The sequence below is a fragment of the Carcharodon carcharias genome, chromosome 28 (assembly GCF_017639515.1).
Source record: "Carcharodon carcharias isolate sCarCar2 chromosome 28, sCarCar2.pri, whole genome shotgun sequence".
Taxonomy (NCBI): domain Eukaryota; kingdom Metazoa; phylum Chordata; class Chondrichthyes; order Lamniformes; family Lamnidae; genus Carcharodon; species Carcharodon carcharias.
The window spans coordinates 17,452,184-17,477,226 of record NC_054494.1 but is presented as its reverse complement, the minus strand read 5'-3'; the positions used below and the strand labels follow the sequence as shown (position 1 = coordinate 17,477,226).

Sequence of the window (25,043 nt, the reverse complement as noted above, 5' to 3'; positions counted from 1 at the left end):
ATTGGATACAGAAAGTTTAATCGGTGCAAATAACAGAAGCAAGGCAACCAAACAATGCCAATTTAGCAGCCCCAATATCTGAAATGTTATATGGTGCAGTGGCACTGATGTTGCTGGTGGAAGCAACCAAGTAGCTCAATAATTAAAATGTTCAACTTGAAAGTAATCTACATTTTAATTCTAGGCCATTATACAAACTGGCCATCACTTGCATGAGCTTGGCTATTTGTCAGCCAAGATCGGACAAACAGGATTTTAACGCCAAGGAGGAGTGCCAGTCAAAGCAAATAGCCTGGTCCTTTGGCTGTTGAACACGTGGTAGTGGTGGTGGTGGTGGTGGTTGGGGGTGGGGGGGGGGACGACGACGACTGGGGTTGACCGATAAATGAGCCATAGCAGAACTACTCTCTCCAAACAGTGTACTTTTACCTTGGTGCATAGCATTGTAAATATGTAAAGATATAAAAATAGTCCCAAAAGTATAAAGAATGTTTAGTTCCGTTACCTTTCAGTTTATTGTGCTCAGAGTCGGCAGGAAAAAGGACGTCTGGGAAGAGTTTCTCAAAACTGTAGCCCGTATACTTGGGTCTGTTCTCAACGTAAGTCCTAACTGTAGGCTGCAACTTCTTCATGAACTCAGAGGCTGGCGTTCCTAATTGTTCAATCACTTTGTTCCATTGATCAATATCTAGAGTTAGGTAGCTGAGAAAAATACTGCAGACGAGGTAGACAGAAAACAGCCGAGCTGTTTCAGCAACTTCAGCATTGTCATTTTGGAGCTACTTGCCTATGCAGAACTCTAAAATACACACTTGAAACCATAATATTAAACTGTTGAAGCACAGGATTGAATGAAATATCTCTTATCTAAAATTAATAGACACTGTCCATTTTTCTTGCCTGTGACCAGAATTTCCAAGGCCCTTAAAATGGATGAATAAAAAGCAAATTGCCACAATTACTGGAACTTTAGATATCACCTCACTTCAAACCAGATTGAATGCTGCAGTGACATTTTAAGCAGCTACACAAACAAGCTGGAAATTTCCACCCATTTATCATTTGAAGTTTACTGTTAACACCTTGGAAAGTTACAAGCCAGGTGGTACACTGAATACAGAAATGGACATTTTGATGTTCACCACCAAAACTTCAATGAATCAACAAAAGGAACATTGTAGCTTTAAACATGGCTTTGGTGTAGATCCCAAGAAAATTACAGCTGCGCTTAAAACAGGCAAGTCACAGGCATGATTAAAGAACCAAACACAGGAGGGTGAATGAATTTAGAAGAAAGAAGATCCAATGCAGTGGAATACAATGTGAAATAATGAAACAGGGCAGGTTTAATATCAATACAGCCGCTTTAAATTCAGAGGCTGCCTCTTTAAATTGTAAAATGTTAATGCCGACCATAAATATTTTAGTGCCCAACGTAGTTACGACACTTGTAAAACATATAACTACATTCGTAACAATTTTTTCAGCTAATCTGAGAACACGATTTGATATTATCATGTCATCCTGATTAAGTACAAATGTCAGTTTCCTGGTTTATAAATTTCTGCTTGAGGAGCCCATTTAGACACATTCAATGCACATTTAACTGCTGGTATCAAGTAAATTAAGTGCCAACTGAAATAAATTCACAAGCTACAGAAGTTCCCAGGTGGCACAGTGAGATTATGAGTAGTACGTAACAGTAGAAGGGTCTCAAGTTCAATTCTCAGCTTGTGCAGAACTCACTGACCTTTGCTATGTGTGTGTGGAAGTGTGTGGGAGGGAGTGAGTGTGTGCATGTAGAAGGGAGGAATGATCTCAGTCAGGGTAGCTGTAGGGTTACTACAATTGGTTTTGAAGATCATGGATTAATCATCTTTGGTTGTTATATCCATGAAAGACAGAAATGTTCCCGTCTGTGATACCCTGGACCTACAGTACAGTCAATAGTTCATGTTGGGCAAAGCACTGGTGTCTATGAAACTACATCTCAGCAAGAAGCCATTGTCTTCTGAGGGGTCAACATGAGGAGCGACAATAAAAATTCACAAGATGCTGGATACCAACATACCAACAAGTTAAACCTGATTTTATTTTACAGTGAAATATTCTAATTTTTGAATATGCCCTGCACTCTCAAAATCTTTTAGAGATGCTCTATAATTGGTCAACTGATGTGGCGTTTTTGGGCAACATGAGGAATGGCTTTGACTCCACTTGCATTGCCTCACAATAACGCAGCTGAGATCAGAATACAAACAAACATTGGGCAAAAGGTTGATCCGGAACACAGGCCCATGTCCTATCATTCTGTAAAACCGTGTACTGGAATTTCAATGCTAAACCTGAATTTCAAATCACCTCATTATATCGACAGAAATGCAAGATGAACTAATGACACATGCAAGGAAAATCAGAAAATGCTCTAAACAGGCTTCATGTGCTATAAAACTGCTTCATCCATGCAACATCCTAACACAGGAAGCAAGAAACAAGTACAATGACTTGCAAACACATGGGATTCTGGACTACTAAACAGAACTTTTGAACACTACGCTCAAGGTTAAAAGGGAAGGATACGATCTGTACCAGGGAACAACACACCACCTCTGATCATTTCGCCCATGATGCACCCAACTGACCAGATATCAACTGAAAACAAAATGCAATGACATGAAATTAACATGCAGAAATCGGATTCAAACAAAAAAGATAAAACAGACGCACAAGGACAATGATAATGACTGAAACATTTTGAAGAATGCTGGAGATCATGGGCTGTTTGTGTCTGGTGCTTGAACAGCAATCTTGAATTACAAAATGATTCACTCAAATCCCGCTCAAAAAGGTCAATCTTGTGATTGCTTCCACACAGTCATTAGCTATTTCTTACCAGTGAAGAGAGAATGTTTTTAAATTGATCATAAAGCAGTAACCTGCAATGGTTTCCATGAACAAGTGGAGCCTCAAGGCTAGAAGTCACAAAGTAACGACGAATTTCGCAATAAAACACTTTATTGCAGCACTAACATTCTTTCATTAGACTCTGTGAAACTGTATGGGCCAGGCACAAACACACCAGCAACGCAGGACCACAGGAATATGGTCACAACAGATTTAGCATAGATGCTCAGTACATATAAACTTGGAAACATTGTCAAAATAACCAGCAGAGACTGTATGTCCCATCGCCAGATGCAGTCTCTCCTATAGAGAGATTTGCTACAGTTCCTACCTGGATAATTTGAAATCAAGGAAGGGAGGGCAATTTGAGATTCTTAAAAGTTAATAAAAAATCAATTGTCAAGGGCTATGTCTTCAAATGGTAAAATGCAAGTTTCCTTTCCACAAACACTGCAGGCAGCATTAAGGATACAGTCCCTTCCTGGAAAGAGGATTTTGTGACGCACCATTTCTCCCATTATGCACCCAACAGACCATAAATCCACTTACAAGTTTGTAGCATAAGAGAAGGGAAAATTATTTTGTTGAAGCAGGTTTTATAAAAGTTGTTTATAATCATAACATAACAAGTCTTACATGTACTGAGTGTGCTGGACACCCAGAAACATTCACACAGCTGGAAAATCATTTGGATGTTAATGCAGCACCAATTCAACTCCACCTTCCCACCCCCATCAACTTTGCAACTTATAGAAAATTCTGTCATGACGTTATGTGATGGAGCACATTTAGAGTACAGTAGCACATACAGATGGATTAATAAAAAGAACACATCTATGCTCAGCATGTCAAATTCAATCTTACCATTAAATAGGCATTAAATTTACATACTGCATCCCTCAATCCACATGCTCTGGCAGACTTTCCTTTACTACCCATTTTAATTAAGGATTAAGAACCTCTTCAGCATTTACTGAAAATTACTTCCAAGAATTTCACGAAATATATTTTAGCACAGGAACAGCATATTAACAAAATGTAGCATAGCGGGAATATCAGTTAGCTATCAGCAAGCAGTTTCTGTTGATGCTGATTTCTGAAATTTTCTGCATATAAACTGCAGACTATAAAGTAACTCATGTACTTAAGATGCAATTGATGGAACTAGTATGTTAAAATGCACTTTTGAACAGAATGCTGATGTTAATCTCCTTCACTTTTAAGGAGCAGACATGTGGAATCTGTTTAGCTGCTGCTGCTGCTGACTTTTTCACTTCCATATTTCAAATGAGCTGGTCCCAAACATGCGTTTCTAGATTTTACTGTGTTAATCTGGAACAAATTTTAGCTCAGGACACAGAGGTGAAAGGTTCACATACCTAGCAACCCCACGCCTGTCTCTATATGAACAAAACATCGTCACTAACAAGGGGGCCTACATGGAGCTGTCCAGGGCAGCACAATACAGAGTGCCTATTTCTTAACTTAAAAAAACATTGTAAGCTCCAGCTTTAAGTAGTTGCTGTTTTACCCCAGTCTGTGTTGGATGAAATAGGGCAAAGGAGTCTAAACATGGATACATTCAAAATTAAACCTACAAAAATGAAACAGGCTTATATAATTCCTTGGTTACAGACCAAGTTCCTTCCTACGGAAATTTTATTTAGTTACACAATTCAATTAAGGGTTTCTTAAACTAGAGAGAAATGTAAATAACTTTTACTGAAGTTTGGAACCAATTCACAGCTCCCACAGAATCTTAGCAACTAGAATAATCTTGCAGCAAGTCAGTGTGTCAGATGACCAAACACTCCTTCTCCAAACACTGCAGGATACATCAACAATTTGCCTTCATCTACTCATTAATTTCTAATGTAGATTTATTTAATAATGGGAATTTTTCAAAATAAGAACACAGATGGAAAGGCTGAATGAGATTAAAACCCTTCTTTTGAATTTACAGGCAAATGTTATTGCAGTAATTTTATCCAGAAATGAGTCAAAAGAATGAGGAAAATACCAACTCATTGGATCCAAAGAAACAAGCTTGTCTTCTATCCCTCTATTTATGCACATACTTTAGTATACACTAACCATTTTCTTTATATCCCATTCCTAGAATGACCTCTGGAGCACGATAGTATCGTGTAACCACATAAGGCGTCATCAGGAAACTAGTTCCTGCTGTTCTTGCTAGTCCAAAATCTAAGATCTTCAGCGTGCAGTCTGCTTTCACTACTATGTTACTTGGCTTCAGGTCCTAAAAGTTAGAAACAAAATCAAGTTTTTATTTGGTTGTGGGGGCAAAAATTCTAGCCCATTCTTAACAGCAAGGTACAAGCGAGCATAGGAATTGAAAACACAGAACGAATGGTAGAAGCTAATAAAAGATAAACACTATATAGTATAGGCACAGGATAATGGGGTTTGGCTAACAGATACAAAAGAAGGTAGATATCAGGTGGTACTTATTGATCGTGATATGTAGCCAGATCAGAGTTCCACTGCTGGTTGCAAGTCACTCCCTGCTTAGCAATATAGATGCTCTGTGAATGCATGCAAATACACAGATGCAGAACTCAGCTCACCATTCTGTTAAACTTCAAGGTCAGGACTGTGGGCTCCCGGCTAACATTAGGAAGTAAATTTTGGTTCAGAAAGTTCCCAAACGATCCATAAAGCCTCGCTTCCAGTTGTGCTGCATCCAATCAGAAACTCAAGCAGTGAGAAGGCGACCTACTGGGGGGGGTGATCTCACATCTCCGGACTATAGTAGTACTCTTGGGGTCAAGATTGAAGACCTAACTCTGGAATGATACTACTACATTCACATTGCTGCACATCTAAATCCACTTGACGCTGAACGCAGCAAAGATTGTTCCTTGTTTTTAAGCATTCTAATAATTTCTGCTTCATAGGAATTGCTCTCCTTTGTTGTACTGCTTGTATGTTTACTGAATTGCTCATCAATTAACTTTTCTCACAGGCAGCAATTGATTCCAAGTGGATGTTGCATGTGTCCTGTCGCTGTGCATTAATTCTGTCCTTGACTGGGAAAAATATAAAACTCATACAACTAATAATTTTCTTTAATATTAACCAAAGCTGAATCACGTTTTCTTATCAATGCTGTCCAAACGCTAGAATTTAATTTACAAGACACAGACGATTTATTATCTCAGTGGGGAGGATCTGAGTAAGCTCTGAGTTGCATTGTAATTAGTTCCTTCTCCACCTGAGAAAAAGCAAATACATCAGGAAGGAAGGGAAAGTGCATGGAACAGCCTAAACAATCGCAAGGACTGATTGAACAAGACATACTGCTGAAGCCTGCATGTTGTGTTTTATTTCTCCTTCTGCAACACAGGTTTTATCAGAGAAGTGGACGAGTTACCTCATGAACTCCCTGAAGAGTCTGAATGGAGGGATACAGGGGTAGGGTGGGAAGAAATAATTACTGGGAAGAGGTTTGTGTGGAATATAAACGCCAACATAGCCCAGTTTCACCAAATGGCCCCTTCCTGTGTCGTAGATTCTATGGATAGACCATCATTGGCCCGTAGAGATCATGAAGGGACCCAAGTTCAGACCTTGGTCTGTGATAAGTTAACTTATCTGCCATAGAGTGCCAGAGTAGACAGGATCAGGTTCAGCTATAACACAGATCCTACACATGGAAGAGGTTCACATTTTAATAATGGCCATATTGTTAGGGTCCCTGAGGGCAGCCTCCGCCTATCGGGCTCCACATCTGAGGATGGGAGAAAAATGGTTAAAAAAAGAAAAAGAGAAATAGAACTCACAGGCTAGATCAACATGTTCGGTTCAATCAGTCGTTATGAAGAATATATAAGCCGTCCCCAAAACTTTCTCCTTCATTTTCCCATCCTTCCTGAAAATAGCAGCTATTGATCCAGCAACCAGTTGGTACCTCTACCAAGTGATCCTCCATCTAAGTCTAGAAAGTGAATGTTGTTGATTGCAGATGCGGCACAGCCTATTGCATCCTGGTTATAACCTTTTACACCAGGGACCAGCAGATAACAACCAGGGACCAGCAGATAACAACCAGGGAAGGAAATCTAAGCTGCATTCCCTTTTTGACCTGAGGACTGGCCCAAAGTGCCTCCAATGCTGTTTTAAAATGCTTCCTTTCTCAGGTGGGGCTTATTAAATAACTACATCATATGGAATTAAGTAAAGGGGAGCTCTCCTTCCAAATGGTGCATTCCCAGAAACGAAGGAATTTGGGATCAACAGATAAAGACTATATTCCACTATCATCCACTAATATTCTGGCACCGTTCAGCATTCAGTGCTTCCAAGGACACTGCCTTAATGAACCCTTTTGCTATAATGAAACGTCTAGGCTCGTCTGTTCAGGAACCTTTAAGCTCCACTCTTTCAGGTAAGACGTCAAAGAAATAGTTGCATCAGCTTTTATTTTTAAAAATGCAAAAAACATGCTGCAACCACAATGATAGGGGTACAGCAAACACTTACTGAGGCATTCAGAAAAGGTTGTAGGAAAAATGTTAGTTTTACTCAAGTCAGCTAGAGTACCTTAACGCAACATTTAATTCATACTCAAATGGACCAGTTGCTGCAGACGGTGCCAGGAGTTGGACTAATGATATTTATAAAAAACTTGACATCTTCCTAATGCAGTAAATAACTGGGCAGGAATAATGCAAGGATTAACAACAAACACAGGTAACAGTCCAGCACATCCTTGGGGAGTAGTGGAGGAAGAGGGGCAACTAAAAGAGGCAGACAAGTTCACCCATCTCAACACTCTTGGTCTTCAACATGTGAAATATCAATTGCATTGATGTATTAAAGAATAAAGTTGTGCATTAATAAGATGTTTCATTTCAAAAATCAGTTTGCCAAAGGTAATGGAATCTTGGGAACCACATTCATTAGGACTAGGCTAAACTTTAATTTTAACCATGGGCTTTGAATACCGTATGTTGGATATGGGAGTAAAGACTGAAGTGTAGTTTGGCATCACAGTGCAGTGGTTCCTGTTGTATGACTCCCAGGTTGATGCACAGAGATTCATTCCAGCAACCTCCAAGCTGAAGCTGAAGTGAAACCCTCAGGAGCTGGGGTTTTCATGGCTGAATGATAGACCTTTGACTACAGCGGAGTTGGGATCAAAAGTAGTGCAAGGACACAGCTGAAACTTTCCTGAAGAAACAAGTAAAAATGAAAATTTCAGTTTTCAATTCCTGCTCCCCTTTGGGGGATTTAAGCAAGATCAAGTTCTGCAGCAGCCAGTGTAAAATCAGCTGTCCAAAGCAGAATGTATCTCAGATAATATGTCATCATTCACTTGGTGAGCTACCGCTGCATGTAATAGTTCAGTAGCTGAGTCTGTACTCTGCTGTTCCATGGAGAATGAGTAACACAAACACACCATGCAATGCCATTGCTCAGTTAAAACAGAAGAATCTCAATCTCCTTTCCAATTGTCAAGAGAATGGCAGCCTCCAGTAGCTGACATGTCCTTTAACAACTGTGGGTGAAATAGATTTTTACATTGCACAGTGCAAAACAAAGAAGCGCCTCTGCTCCCCAAAAACCAAAAACCTCAGGGTTTGTGAAGTAACTGCAAAGGTAAAATTGACTTAAAGCACTCTGAATGCTTTGACAATATATAATGCCTTAAAGCGTTGAGTTTTTTTCAACAGAACTGCCCAGTTCATCTACCATCAACCTGCTTTATCCAAAAAAAGAGTGCTCCAGGCTATTTTTCAATATTATCAGCAAATCTCAAGTTTCCTTTCAGTTATTACTGCAGTGTACTTCAACCAAATAGCAGTGAGCAGACCTCGGAAAGGCTATGAACAGGCATTAATTGTACTTCAAGCAGCTGTCAGACCTAAGCTACATTGCTCTGCAGGCAGGATATGGGAGTCCGTGTGGGATAAAGCAAAGATTGTGCTTCAAACAAATGCACGCACTAGTCCACCTTCCTACTTTAGAACTGAAATTTGAACATATGCAGTACAAAAAGATCTGCCTTGCTGAGAAACTTACTGATTTTAATCAGAGAACCTGCCAATGCTGCCGGCTCCTGCAAAATGATCCCAGCAACAAAAAAATTGTACTTTTTTTTTTAACATCCTGTATTTCAAACTGCCTGCTATCAACCTTCAAACTATTTCACTTGGAAATGGGGAGATCAAGTTCAAGGTCAAATTAATCATGTGGTGTTACAATTAAAACGATCACAACCTATAACACCTCATTCCACAGATACACAATCTGCACAGGAAGCTCATTTTAACAATTTCTAAGGCAAAGATGACCATGGCATTTTAAGTTGTTTCGATGCCTGCGTCCTCCATGACTGGAAATCAGTCTGGCCCATGATGCAATGGGCAACTAAAACCTCTCCGCCACCCTTCATTTCAGCTTCTGCACACTAAAGATGTTGTCTTGCAAGAAAAAGCTGAGATCAGGAGCCAATTTATTATTGCAGGTCTGAATTTCAACAATCCCGTAACAAGCAAAAACCATGACCTTCCCCCCCTCCCACCTTAAAAATAAGGGCACTGCTGTTGATACAAATACATTAATCCAATATATACCAGTGAAGAGGAAGAAAAAAAACAAACAGTAAATCAGTTCCAAATAATAAGAAATTGCTTTGGATAAGTAATTTGTTTCTATAAAAAAAAAAATCACTTCTTTCTTTTCACCTTCCCTTCAGCTCTACATTTTCTGGAACAATTCTCTTATTTGGAGTGCAGCGGTGACTTGTTCCTAGAGCTCTTGTAATATTACTGACAACTAAGCACAGCACAAGAGTTGTCTCTAATTGACAAATAATTCTTCCATCCCTCCCACTCTGTGGGGAGGGATTCTGCCTCCCTCCATCAGTCTTAGGGAAAAGAATTTATGTGGAAAAATAAATGCAAACCTGCATCTTAAAGATGTGCCTTCATAACACAGTGCACCAAAGCAAAATACTATCCAAAATATCAATGCAGCGCAAGTTATTTTGCCAAGAGCTGGTTTTCGGGTGACCTTAGCTAGCTAAACCTAGATTTAGCCAAATACAAAATTCAGAAGTCTCATTTAACATTAGACATGACTGACCCGGTGTATAATGCCAGCTGAATGAAGGTGCTTGATGCCACACAGCATCTGATAGAGTAGATAAGACATTCGTTCGTGGTCCAGTTCCATCTGAATCACCTGACAGAGATTGGCATCCATGAGCTCCATCACTATGTAGCTGTCAGCAAGAAGTCATTCAAGAGAAAAAAAACACAATATGTGATGCATGAAAATAAGGATACATCAGAAACTTGAATATTTTGTTTCATTTAACACTGTACTATTGTCACCTACATAACCATAGCTGTACTGCGAAAAAACAAAGGTCATCGAATATTAAATGCTGAGGGCATTTCAGAAAGGATGCCATATAAGTTTCCCTTCTTTATACCGCAATGGTAAACAAAATACTTACACATCCTGAAATTCCTCAAGTGATTTTTGTGGGGTAAATACATTCAGCAAACCAATTATCTGAAAGAAATTGAATATTGTATAGTTAATGAAACAAACATTTAGTATATGATAATTCAAAGTCTACCGCTGTTCATGGAATAGTGTTATTAAATTTCATTGCTGAAGGCATTCAAATTTAATTGCTAATAGTCATTAACAAAACTGGCAAGCAGGAAATATTACATAAAAAGCATTTGCACCTCTCAAATTAAACACTAATTAGTTGAAAAAATTAATTCCAATCAAGGCAGCTGAGGAAGATGGAGAACCACACTGTATAACAAAATTCAGCCATATGCAAGTAAGAAAGGAGAGGGAGCATAGACAGGCAAAACAAGCTGTTTGCTATACTGTATTTTTATTTGAACAGGAATAATTTCACAGTGGTCCCTTTTGATTACCAAAGCTAATTTAGGCTTTGTGCCAAAAAGCTTTAAGATCATGGGACAGAGAGGACTTTAATCTGGTAAAAACCAATGGGCTTTGTGCAACCTACAGAATGTCTTTTCAAGCCGTTTTAAAGGTGATTAATAACAGCTGATGTAAATTTATTTCAAAAGCCTGAGGGAGTATGCATACAGGACATGAAAAAAATTATTTGCTTCTGATCTGTTGCTTCTATTATGTTTTTATTACAGTGGGCTGGCGATCTAATATTTTGCTGTTCCAGTATTTCCAAACCTCAAGGAAATTTTTTTAAATGGTGATTACTGACCTTGTGGGAGGAAAGATGCTTGCTGCAGTGCTAAAACATACAGATATGGCGGTCTCATGTTTGGTTCCTGGTCTATACCAATTTAGCTATGGTCAGCTAAGATAGCACCCAGGCCTCAGCTTTCCCAAGTAGAGAAGTGAAAAGAAAGTCAAGAGCTCTTTCGCCTAAACACAACCTATGACCTCTGCCAGAAAACCCATAAACATAAATATCAAGCAAGAACAGAATCGGGCCCAGTAGTGACGGCCCCACAGTTGAATATTCTGTTTGGCATCATGATCCACTCTCACACTTAATGATGGTTATTTGGGTGAGGTACAGAATAGCTACAGACACCCCACTAAACCAAACACAGGAAAGAGCATGCGCTTTCAGAGTGAGTTGTAGAAGGAAGTAATCTGTATTGCACACTTGATGACATTTTAGATGATCAGTGAAAAAGCAAAATATTTACATGTTAAACATCTGGCTTTATACCACTGGGATGCAGGTTAGAAATGGATTTCTCTTAGCTGTTCATAACTATGTCAGACTCTGAAAATAAGGGAAGGTCCCTGATTTCCAGTTTTATTTTGAACACTCTCATATAAATCAACAGAGGTTTGTTTGTGTTCAGTATTTTCTCATTCATCTTCAGCACTGATGAATAAATCTCTTGCAGGAGAAACTGAAAATCAAAACTAACATTTTATGGCTCATTTTTCATGTGTGAAACCGACAGGTAGATGGAATTGTGCATTTACATACATCACTCCAGGATATCGGATATGAGATTTTTGACAACGGTTCTCAATTTTTTCAGGCACAGCAAAGAAGCTTCTTCAAGACTGAATCCAAACTGAATCTTAGGGCAGAATTTCCCCCCCCTTGGGGGGCAGGAGGTTCAGAAGCGGGCGCGTATAGAGGAGTATAGAAAGTGCACGGGTGAAATATAAAAAGGAATTGGGAAAACAGAGTGGAAAGGAAAAAATATTGGCAGGTAAAATCAAAGAAAATTCAAAGGTGTTTTACCAATATTTCAGAGCAGGGCGCGCTGCCATTTTACGTGGGCGGGCCAATTAAGGCCCACCCAACGTTACTTCCGCCAGGAAGTGCTATGCGCGCCCTGTGCGGGTGGGGGGGTACTCCACAAGCCGAGACTGTGCTCTTTTGCGCATGCACGCGAATGAGCGCACTCATCTCCCTGAGGCTAAGTGCTGCCTCAGGGAGATTGACGCCAAATTCAAAAATGTTAAAAATAGAAAAATAACATTTCCCCGACACGTCCCCTCACATGACACTGTCACATGAGTTGGGACATATCCATCATTTTTAATTAAACTTTTATTAAATTTTTAAAAAGCTACATGAAACCTCACCCCGCCCATGGATGAGGTTTCATGCTTTTTCTGAAGCCCGCCAGGGCTCCCAGCCTGCCTGCCAACGTTAAGGTTGGATGGACAGGTCCTTTAACGAGTTCAATTACTTTTTAAATGGCCGTTGATAGGTTGGTGGGCGCACAGCTGATTCGGCTGCGCTCCCGCCAACCTGAAAATTGAGTTCCGCCCAACGTCATCCCGCATAATTTTATGCATCAGCGTGTGGGTCCCACCCCCACACGCCGACCGGGAAATCCTGCCTTTAGTCTTTTTGTTAATTGTGATTAGACCTCAAACCTAAACTTAAGGATACTAATTAAGGAATGCCACTTCCTGCATTTATTTCTGTTGACTTAATTTTACTTTGTAGAATGTTACAAGTTTCCAGTACTGGGTTTAAAAATATATAACTTTTAAACATAAAATATTGATTCCAAAGCTTGTGTTTTTCCTCAAAATCTTTTGAATACAAACAATTGATTGTACAGCATTCAAATACTGGGTGAGAGGAAACATTTAATTTTAAAAAAACATTGAATCCAAAATGACTTATAGGTCTGGATATTCCTCCTTCCACTGGAAGTGCATCAAGAGAGAACTGCTGCTCCAACCCGATCTCAGACAGTTTTCCTGGGCGTCGGCTAAATACAGTGACCCAGTGATGCCTCTGCTCTGTCGAGGGAAAGTTGCAATGCAGCATGAGGACAGGATGTGGGTACAGTCGCATTTGTTACTGGACTAATAATCAATAAAATAGGAGCTCAAATCCCACCATGGCAATTTGGGAATTTAAAATCTGATTAAAATGAAAATTGGAAATAAAATTGGCATCGGAATCTATTGAATTGTTGTAAAAACACAACTGATTCACTCATGGGGGGGGGGGTGGGGGGTGGGGGTGGGGGGGGGGTGGAAATTATCCTTACGCAGGTTACCATGCACAGCTCTGACAGATCCTATGCTTTCCTTCATTATTCTCTTGCTCTGAAATATTGGTAAAACACCTTTGAATTTTCTTTGATTTTACCTGCCAATATTTTTTCCTTTCCACTCTGTTTTCCCAATTCCTTTTTATATTTCACCCGTGCACTTTCTATACTCCTCTAGGCTTTCTACACTACTAAGCTTTTTGTGACATGATGTAAAAGGTTAACTTGCAATAAAGGTACAACACAATAAGTAGATTTGTCCTGAAATTGTTTTGCTGAATTGATTAGCAGCAGATGGAAGTCCATACAGGAGTATACTAGCCACTTGCTTACACCCAAAGTGTAGATGTTACTATGAATAAGCAAGACTGGTGGGAAAAATCTTGCAAAAGCTTTATTTCCAAATCAGTTCATCAATTTTGTAGATGTTAAAGGCGGCCGTCTTTCTTTTTAAAAAAGGAAAGCAATTTATAGACAAAAATCAAGATAAGACTTTGGCAAACGTTTAAGTCAAACAATAACTTGATGACATTATTGGGAAGGAACTGTAGTTAGTGAATTAGCCTCTAGTCAGCTTAAGCACCCTGAATATCTTAGTTAAGTAGGTTTTTGATTGACAAGGGAGTCAATGGTTATGCGAGGCAGACAGGAAAGTGTAGTTGAGACCACATCCAGGTCAGCCATGACCTTGTCGAATGGTGGAGTAGCTTGAAGGGCTGAATGGCCTAGTCCTGCTCCTAAGTCCTATGTGTCTATGAATTAAGATCAATTCATGTTAGATCACCTTCCATTTGCGTGGTCAAAGAACTGTGGTGAATAATATTCAAGAAATAAGGAAATAAAGCAAAGCATATTCAAGTTAGTCATAAGCTTCTTTTTTGTAGAGAGAGGGGTTCTAATAGCAGGACTCATTGCGTAACAAGTTTGAAGTGGTTTTGCAGGATAAAGGAATATATATCAGGGCTGCTTACATTTTTATGGTTGACACACTTCATGAGGACTAATTCTCTGTAAGCCCTTTTTGCATGAGTCTGGTTTTGAAATGGTCGGCTAAGTTTCTTGATGGCTACATTCCTGTCCAGAATCGCATCATAGGCTGCACTGTAATAGGGAATAAAAAGATGCCCAAGGAAGGCTGCATCAGAAATGACAACACACAGAAATATATTCAAGTCATAAAGTTTTCAAACAATGCATGTACCAACCCTGAACGTTATGGTGGTATGCTGATGCATAAAAGAGTGCCAAATAACGACTGCACAATGAAGAGAACAAAATTGGTTGTTGTAACCTGAAGCCTTCTACAGTTTCAAACAGTTCTTCAATTACAACTTTCCTGATCATACACAGCACCACACAATGATATATCAGAACTCAGTTATCAGCATTGCTGCACTGTATCTTCATCACAGAAACTCTTAAAAAACCAAAATATAGCAACATGTGCTAGATTTAAGTTAGCTGTATTCTTAAAATAGTTTATTTGCGTGTAGGAGGAGAAACCACACAGGAATACCATCTGAACACAGAAACTGCTTTCAAAGGGAAATGGCCCTTTGGTCTTGACATTGTTGAATCATAAATAAATCAGATCAAACTTGTTTAGCTCAATGATGTGGTTTGGAAGAATAATATATGCATCTGAAACCGCTGTTCTTTCTCTTCAAAGGAATCACTCACCAGATGATCTTGCAATAGGTTTTTTTGGTTTCGGACTATGCTCGGATAAATAGCCAGCATGCTATTTAAATCTTACCCATCTGAATTGTAGAAATCAACAACATTTGGATACCAGGAATAATTTAGTAGGGATTCAGCTTCTCAGGAGTTCATCCAGATAGATATCCCTGTGTGCTTGCTTGTTTTCACCTTGTGGTAATGGAAAAGGATCTATGGAGCTGACATGTCTAAATTAGTCATCCAAGCTCAGTTAAATGATTCTGAAAAATGATTATTTGTTCTTTTAGGTATAATTTTGCAATTTAAGCATCTTATTGCTGATTATGCTGTTTGTTTAATCATATTCCCTGCAAGTAAATTGTTATTTTGGACTGAATATTCTGGCCTAACTCCATGGTGCTTCCAGTCTTTCAGAGTGTGCATATCCTGTGTGGGAAAATTCCACTAAAGGGTAATTGCCTGGCATGTGGTATACAGTCACAAATTTCAGGTGGTAGATGTGGGTTTAGTGTTATGGAAGCTTTCTGCTGTGAACTGATATTTTTGTAAAGCAGTTGGTTGAAAAAATCTGCAATAGCAAATTAATCTTGGGCAAAAACTAATTATTTTTTCAATTTGCTACACCACTAGAGTGTGCTTGCCATGAAATACTCATTGTACTTCTACACCCAAGACCTTATGTAGGGCAACTTGTAAGCAGCTTGGCTAAAAACTATGAAAACTTGCTCTGATCATGAGATGAATTTGATTTTTTTAAGCTACTGCCAGAAATCATGCTCATTGATATATAGTTAGGGTTAAGCCAATACGGAATGTTGCCAAACAAATTTACTGTTTCATGACACTGTAATGTGCCAATCTTTCTAGAAATTTTTTAACATTAAATGCAGAATGTTTACAATGAAGCAATTTACTTAAGGACTTCAGAAGACTGATACCAGCCTTTTGAGTTATTTTCCTGTAGCTTGAGATATTCTCCAACTCTCCGTTATTGAAATTCCTCCCGAGCCTTTTACAACCCCAGAATGCCACTTCAATTTCAAGGAGAAAATTTCATTGATGTTAAAACATATTTAAGCACAATGTAATGTTACCGAAGGCAGACACCTTACCCCGTTCATCAATGGCTGCTTCAACATAAATGATCCAACATCAGCAACCCACATTTTTTCAGAGTCTCAAGTTTCTGCTGCATCTTTAATCAACAGGAAAAGCATGGTGCTAGATTTTCTCCCTCTTGGCAATAGTAACTGCTGTTCTTTGCTTTGATTCAAGCAACAGCAAAAAAAAAGTAATTGGGGAGAATGGCACATGGACATGGTGGTCTTGTGTGAATGCTGCTATCACAGGACTACTTCCAAAACACAGTCCTGTTGGTAGTCTTTTTCTACCCGATTATCACCATTGGGTTCGGTCTTTGCCCCAAACTCCATTCCCTTCCCACCATTTCTATCTCTGGCAACTGTCTTAAGCTGAGCAAGACAATTCCCACCCTTGGCATTGATTCCAGGATGAATTTCTGACCACATATCTGCACTATTCCTTTCAATCTCATTCAACTACGACCCTGTCTTGACTCATCTGCTGCTGGCACCCTCATCCAGTCTTTATCACCTAATAGATTGACTATTCCAATACTCACCTGCTCAGCTTCCCAAATTCCTACATAAATCTATGCTCTTCCAAAATTCTGTTGTCCATATCTTACCTCATGCCAAATTTTATTCACGAGTCGCCTATGTTTACCTACCTTCGCTGGTTGCCCACCTGACAACACCTCAAATGTTAAAATTCTGATCTTTGGTCCCTTCAAGGACTCACCCCACCCCATCTCTGTTACCTCTTCCAGACTAACAAGCTTTTGAGACCTCTGGCCTCTTCTACATCTCTGATTTTAATCGCCCCACCACTGGGGGGCCTTGCTTTCAGCTGGCTTGGCTCTGTTCAATTAAGCTAATTGCTGCTTGCTTGCTCTGTGCACCAGTTCTATATTGTGTGTATGTGAAACTTAATCTGTATAATCAGTGTTGCGTTGTCTAGAGATCAGCTTTATCTAATGTAGCCACTTTCAACGTTGGCTGCATCATTTCTAAGCTATTTCCTACATTTTGCTATTGGGTGAAGAGCATTTCAGGAGCGAAGTATCGTTCACTTAAAAAAAAAGGAACGAATGAAGAGGAAGAGCATAACCCCATTCAGAAAACAAGTGGGAATACAGATCTGCATTAAACAATAGAGCAGCACTGTCTAGAGTGCATCTATTCTTGCCTTGCTGTGATTGAACACAGCTGTCAAAATTGCTAACTCACCATACAATCCCCTGTGCTCCCGAGCCGATGGGCTTCAAATTCTGATAGCGCTTCAGGACAGTGAAGGTTGAATCCCCAACCTCTACACTGTAGAACTGGATGTCGCGTTTGTTTCTATTCATGGTGTCTGAATTGGTTTGACAATATGCATTCACATATAGCTGCTTCCTTCCACAATCTGCAGGGATTAAAACAAAAAAGCTCAAAATGGTGTAAGGAAATACTTTAAAGTGATGAAAATAATATAAATTGATCAGATATCACACTTGATATGGGCCTCCTGTGAATCCAAAGGCAAGTTTAGAATAATCAGTACCCAACAAATGAAACTGAAGCTATTGGACAAACGTACAAGGTTAGACCAGCTCCTGCAATGGCTCAACAGGTTCACAGTGGGCAACGAAGACATACACACCTTTTGTGTTCAACATCCTCAGACTAATATCAGGGGCAGAATTTTGCCGTCGGCGAGCAGGGGGCGGAACTCCCGATGTCATCCCGCCCCATATAAATTTTCAGGAAGGCGGGGGCGCAGCAAAATCAACTGCGGGTCCGCTGACCTGTCAATGGCCAATTGAGGCCATTGGCAGGATCATTTATACAATTAAAGGACCTGCCCGTCCAACTTTAAGGTTAGCAGGCAGGCCAGGAGATCCCCGGCGGCAACTAGAGAAAACATGAAATCTCATCCACCAGCGGGATGAGGTTTCATGCAGGGTTTGAAAAATTTTAATAAAGTTATTATGTTAAGTATGAACACGTCCCATCTCATGTGACATTGTCACGAGGGGGACATGTTGGGGATTTTTTTTTCTATTTTTAATATTTTTTAAAGTGTAAGCGATCTCCCTGAGGCGGCACTTAGCCTCAGGGAGATGTGCGCTCTATTGTGCGCATGCGTGAAAGAGCGCACGCCCGCTTTTGGGGAATACCACCCCTCCCCGCCTGCACATGGAGCGCTTAGCGCTTCCTGGCAGACATCACGCTGGGCGGGCCTTAATTGGCCCCGCCCACGTAAAATGGCGGCGAGGCCTGTTTCTCCAGCGGATATCAGCTCCCCGTCCAATGGAGATTAGGTCGGGCCCACCCGCCCAACAGGCAGAAAATTCTGCCCCAGGAATCGAATGAAGAATATTCTTGCATTTCCCTCCTGCACCTTTAAAGTTAGGAAAAGTAATTGGGAAATATAACTATAAAATATTAAAACACTCCGCTGTATACACTTACCCACAAAGTTTACTTCAAAGTTTATTGCCATGTGTTGGTCACACTTTTGACTCAACATTTTTCCATTATAAATTCCCATGTCCTCATGATAATGGGAGCTTCCTACTTGCTGATAAGCAATCTGAAATCAGGAGGAGGACTCACCAGCTCTGCAAACACTTACAGACTGTTCAAACAAAGCAAGTGCAACACTGTGCTCAGCAGTAGGTGGCAGGCTTGGTGGGATACAGTTTAAACATGTTTTTAAAATAAAACCTAATTAATAACAGCAGTAATAATAAAAAGCATATGGTAATTGCACCATCGCACCAGTGGTGGCAATGTAGCACTTATTTTGCATGATGCAGTTCCTCATCCTGAATGGCGGAGAAGTTCTGATCACCTATATGCTTCCTAAACTGAAGTTTTGCTATTTCAGTATAAACGTGAACTCAAGATATCTTAAAAAAAAAACAAAGTAATACTATAACTTTAAAAATTGAACTGAATTACATCTGTGCACCCAAATCCAAATAGGGTCTTCAACATTTGACCCTGACTCCTCCACGTGGAACACTTCAGGAGATTGACATGTAACTAATGCATGTGTTTATTTTGCATCATGTGGTAAAATAAGTGATCAGCAACATTCAAATGACCAAGACTAGATTGGTGAGCAAGTGGATGCAGATGATTAACAGGAGCTCACTCTTAATACTCTACAACGTATAACAGGCACCTCTAAAACGTTGAATCCGCTGAATGCAAGCTAACATGGGCATGGATCAAGATCAGTCTGAATATCCATCCTGAAGACCACAAACTAAAGGTCATCTCCCTCTGTTGCTGCCAAATCCTACTGTTCTAGGATCATTCTGGACAGCAAACATTATCCCAAACTCTTCTCAACCACCATTTATGCTCCTGTCCCTGCCCACACATTCCTCAACTTTGTCACACACAAAGCATGTGGATGTATTTATGGAATGGAGGCCATTAGCTCAGTTGCCCTTGTCTCCTTTGGTCTCAGGATAGACAATTAAAGCATAATTGAGACACACATTGCAGATGGCAGATCCAAAGACAATGAAAATATTTACAGCCTATATCAGAAGTATGCAAAAGCTTTTTAAATTATAAAAATGTGCATTATAATAAGGTTTCTTTAAACCGTGCTACATAAATAGAGCAAGCTGCTTTTAAAAGATTGTATCTGTTGTAGTAGACAATATTCGGCTGGTTGCAACAGTTTTAATAACATGTGAAAAAGCCAAAAATAAAATACAGGTTCATATTAAAATCATCAGCTACTGGTGTTAACAGCACTACAGGCTAAACCACTACAAAATCTAGGAATACCACTAAGCACAGTGAGGCTTCTAAAGAATCTTAGGACCTGCGGGTATCATTAATTATAACGCTTGATTCTACAGCAATTTTACAAACACACTGAAGATGACGGATAGTTGTCACCATGAAAAGCAAGATCCCGTTGTTCAGTGATTAAAATCTTTGTGAATAATTAAGTCATAGCAAAAGGAGCCATAGAGCAGAGGCAATTCAGCTCTGGTGCATGCACCTGCATGCTGTTACAGGAATCGAAAATCAAAACTACCCCATCTTTCCCCTAAGGCCTCCATTTTTCTCAGTTTTAAACAGGTACCTACATATCCCTTAAAATAAGCAAGATCTTTGCTTCAACTACTCCTTGGGGTCAAAGCATTTATCAAAAATCAATAAATATTAAAAGATACATAATCTTCAGAGCACAAGCTGCATTTCCAACTGTTTAGAAACCTGAAGTTACTCATTTTCTCAGCAGAAACTACATACTTTTTTTTTTGAGTGTCAATTCATGAGATTAGGGGAGTGATTACCTTATGAAAAAAGAGTCCATACAGGAGAAAAAGATACAGGCCAGAATTTTACCTTCGGCGTGTGGGTGTGTGTCCAACACGCCAGAACGTAATATGACGCGCGATGATGTCGGGCGTGCATCCTGACATCATCATGCACTCAAACGCAATATTTCTTTTGCTGAGTGTCCGACAAAAATTGAAAGGCCTATTAAGGCCATTAAGGAGCTAATTAAGTTGAAATTTACGCTGCCTGTTCAACCTAACAGTTGGCGGGCAGGTGAAAAGACCAAGCACCTTTACATTTTTTAGGAAACCTCATCCATGAGCGGGATGAGGTTTCCTAAAGCTAATACTAATGAAATAAAACCTTTGTTTTGACATTAAAAACATGTCTCATCTCATGTGACAGTCACATGAGGGTACATGCTTCATTCAATTTTTACTGTATTATTAATTTTTTTAAAAAGTTCTTCAATCTCCCTGAAGCAGTTGCGTGCCTCAGGGAGATGGAAGTACTCTTTCATGCGCTGGACCTGACTCTCCCTCCTCCCCCTGCCCACACAGGTAGCGCTCGGCACTGCCACTCGCATTCCATGCTGGGCAGGCCTTAAATGGCCTGCCCGTGTGAAATCGCGGTGCAGAGCCGATCGCAGCAGCAGTCGGCTCCCCGACCACCCCGCTCGCTCCTGCCAAGCCCACCCAACGAGGTCAAAACTCAGGCCACTGTTAATTTACAAAATCTTGACACCATCCACTGCGAAGAGTTTATGTTTTGAAATGTAACCCATAGCCACAGGGTTGCTCAGGCACCATCACCACTCTACATAGATCACAAGACCAATTCAAACTAGACTGCTTATTCCAAATGTCATATTATAAAAAAAAGCTCATTTGCAAGGTAATCTTAACTAAAATCTTAAACAGTCTACTGGAACAGCTTTACTACTGTACACTTGCACAATGAGTTTACTGCCAAGCCCTCAGCTTAACTTAGCTAAATACAGAAGCAAAATATTTGAAGTTCTATTAACCTATTTCCAGTAATAGTTTATTGATAATGGTGAAAAGAAGGTAACAATCCAAAGCTGAATGATGGCCAAAGAAGCAGAACACAAGATGGCGCGTTAACCAGAACTGCGCTTAGAAAACCACAATAACACTGAAAAACCAATGGCAGAAGAAAAGGATGTGGCTCGCTGCAATTTGCACAAGCTGGTGTAACTGAGAACACCTTGATCACTTTCCAAATCTCCGGGCCCAAGAGGTTCCAACAGGCCAATCCAATAAATAAATGCAAACGTATCTGAGTTCTAAGTTGCCTGGGCTTCGAGGGCCTGTTATCTGTGCTCAGGGTGCTACTTCTGGCCTCCAAACTACAGCTTTGACACCAGTTTTAATAGGCAAGTCGAAGTAGCATTTAGATAGCAAGAAACATGGATTTAAGAGAAAGATCCTGTTTGATAAAGCCAAACAATCAAAGACATAGGTTTTGTTAAATGGGTTTAGTGCAAACTGGGTCACAAACATTGCATTAGCTACCTCCTATCAGAAATGAGACCCAAATAGAAAACTACTTCCCCTACCACTATTTGCAAAATCTTATTTGACTGATATCTTCCCCACCAATGGAATCAATTTGGTTGTTCTCCTCGAACAGTTTTCTGATAACTGCCCAAGTCACAAGTGCAACTGAAGTTGAAGCTTCCACTTATGAATGTGACAAGGTAGCAATTCACACCGTGCACCTTTGTATGGGCTGAGCTGCAGCTATTGATCCTTTGGCAGCCTCATGAGCCCCATGTAGGTTGCCATCTCCATGTAATTGCACTATGCATTTTCACCATCTACAGACAAGTACCCTTGCATTATTCCTATTTCAGTTAATTTCAAAAGGGACGCTCGGAATTCAGCTCGGTTGTTACTCAATTTGTTTAATTTTTTTAAAAAAAATCAAATTGAAAACCTATCTAAGGATAACTACTATACCTAGAGAGAGAGAGATTGGAGCTGTTTGGAATGTAAATCCCCTCTAATGTCTCAGTTTATTTGCTGGCTCATAGCTTCAACACATATTTTCCTAGTTCATTCTGTGGCCCTCATTTTGTCAGGGAAACTGTTTTGATTGGGACAAAAGAGTTTTTCTATAGCTGCAGAGTCTCAACACAAATGGTTTACAGTGAAATAAGTTAATCAAATCCAAACTCATGCTTAACCAATTGATTTCACTCAAAGCTTTTGGTTAAATGAGATTTTGCTGTAATTGTTTTCTGAAAATCCAAAGTACAGCAAAAAAATACACAATTAATATAAAGACCACAGGGAACCCAGGATAGCTTAGGGAATAGATAAGAAGTTGTTTAAAATGAGAAGCAGAGTGCTTGTGAGAAGTGCATTATCGAGTTGGAGAGAGAGCAGAGTATAACTTGGGGGTTGGACCCCTGCTGTTTCGACGCTACATTAAAAAGGACCAGATATCAAAACCAAATGCCATCAAATTTGCTGATAACACAAAATAGGGAGAGTAAAGGTTTACAGAAAGTTCTTGTTATACTGGCAAATTACACTTAAAGCTGAAATGTGAATTATTGCACATTTATTTACATCCAACGTGCAAAGCAACTACAAAATAAGCAGCAAATTGCCAGTGGGGAGCTTAAAAAAGGAAACTAGAAGCACATTGCACTTTCAGTACCTGGGCAATGTAGAAAAGCAACACGAGTCAATAGAATGCTAGGATATATGGTGTGAAAGTCTCCAGAGGTTATGCTTGGGATTTACATCATGATCAGATGACATTTATACTACATACTGTAACAAGGGGCGAGAATAACTAATACAGTTTTACGAAGTCTTTTAAACAGCAGCATTGCCTGACCAACGTTGTTAGTTTTTTCTAGGCTATGTCGTACATACTGCGCCTATCAACAGCAGAATGAAAGACCAAACTTGCAGTGTGTTTGCAATGCTGTGACAGAGAATGTTTAAAACCTTACATAACCAGTTATAATCTATTATTTTTAATTGATCAAGTCATAGCACCATAAAAAAGGACAAAGATGTACAGAAAGCACAAGGCTGGTCCAAGCTGGAAAGGAATTGAGGGAGGAAGAAAGATTAAAGAAGTTCAAGTTCTACAGTCAAGAATGATGGCTATGAAGGTGAACTCATCAAGCTATACAAAATAATAAATAGCAGAGCAAAGCCAGAATATTACTTCAAACAAAATCGCTTAAAGCTGGTTGTTTCATCAACCCTTCAATTTTAGGCTATAAACCTTCACAAAATTTGGAAGCAGCTAAAAACGTTGGTGATCTATCGATTAGCTTCAAGTCTTCTTTCTTGCAGATGGAGATGGAGACTCCACATGTTTGCACAAGGGTGTACTGATAATTTGTTCTCTAGTCATTTACCCAAACAAAGTGGCCTTGATTTTGTCTGTCTTCTTTATTACCTCAAACATTCCATTAGCACAGCAGTCTAAGACGCAAATCCCACACAATGACATGGTCTAGATGACCATGTGGAGACAGACATATGTAAACATTACAGCATACAAACCATATCTTCTCTTTACAGTAGGCTCCTGTTGACCCGAAAGCCATTTGGAAACAGCAGGATTCTGAAAATTATTAAGTCTCCTTAAAACTTATCACATGACCATTTGCAATGGAAGGTAAACCTTTTTGAAAGGCTTGTCCAAGTGTACAGAAAACTCCCAAGTTAGTTACGTGGAGACACTGCAACACTATTTCTTCAGCAGCAGCTGCATAATTAATAATTATGTCCCATTTGGACAGTGCCACAAATAGTCAATTGAATGGTGTTTAATGCAAAATACAAGGTTTTCTTACATAAATGGATGCATGATATAGACCAAATGCATGGTTAAGAATCTCCTTGTGCACATTTTTATCGTGTAGAATGTAACTGATATTCACAACTGTATATATAATACTTAATTTTGATAAATAGATTTTAAATCACAAATATGTATCTGCAATTTAAGGCTGTCCAGATAATGTCAACAAATTACTTTTTAAAAGTTAAATTCTTCACCCATGTCCTTACTTCGTTGCAAGAGAATGCAAAGCATACCATTAATCTCTTCGTATGACTATTACAAAATTTCACCCCAAGGTTATCAAAAATGCAATAAATCATGCTTCAGAAAATATTAGCGTTATAAAGCTATATCACCATTCCTGATCTGATCCAACTTTATTGGCCTATAAAGCCAATCAGGCTTTAGGCTTATAACTGTGTATACGGATGACTACAAATTATAGGTCAATAAATTCCACTGCTTTAGTGAGATATTCCATGATGTAATAGAAAGACAATAAATACAAGATTTATCCTGATTGTTGGAGGCACAGAGGAATAAATCATATTCCAGAATCTCTCTTGCCTGCTGTCCTTTTATCTTCTTAATGTCTGACTGTGGTACAGCACAGATGTCAAAGAGAAAAAGTAGCATTTTTAATGACTACGCTAATATCATATTTAATGAATTAGGTCCCTAATCTCCACATAATGGACCAGGTCTCAGAAAATTA

The 25,043-nt window shown here is 39.5% G+C and overlaps 1 protein-coding gene across 3 annotated transcripts in view; it reads right to left on the bottom strand.

The window, feature by feature from the left end:
- LOC121270754 (mitogen-activated protein kinase 8) overlaps positions 1-25,043 on the bottom strand; it is a 94,245-nt gene that overhangs the window by 21,476 nt on the left and 47,726 nt on the right. For all 3 annotated transcript variants that reach the window (XM_041176148.1, XM_041176150.1, XM_041176149.1), the window contains exons 2-8: positions 17,423-17,600; positions 14,405-14,534; positions 10,391-10,449; positions 10,015-10,153; positions 4,999-5,164; positions 2,581-2,652; positions 506-688 (exon numbers count right to left, since the gene is read on the bottom strand). In XM_041176148.1, the coding sequence (XP_041032082.1) occupies positions 506-688; positions 2,581-2,652; positions 4,999-5,164; positions 10,015-10,153; positions 10,391-10,449; positions 14,405-14,534; positions 17,423-17,544 (871 nt within the window). In that variant the 5' untranslated portion in view covers positions 17,545-17,600. The remainder of the gene's footprint in view (positions 1-505; positions 689-2,580; positions 2,653-4,998; positions 5,165-10,014; positions 10,154-10,390; positions 10,450-14,404; positions 14,535-17,422; positions 17,601-25,043) is intronic.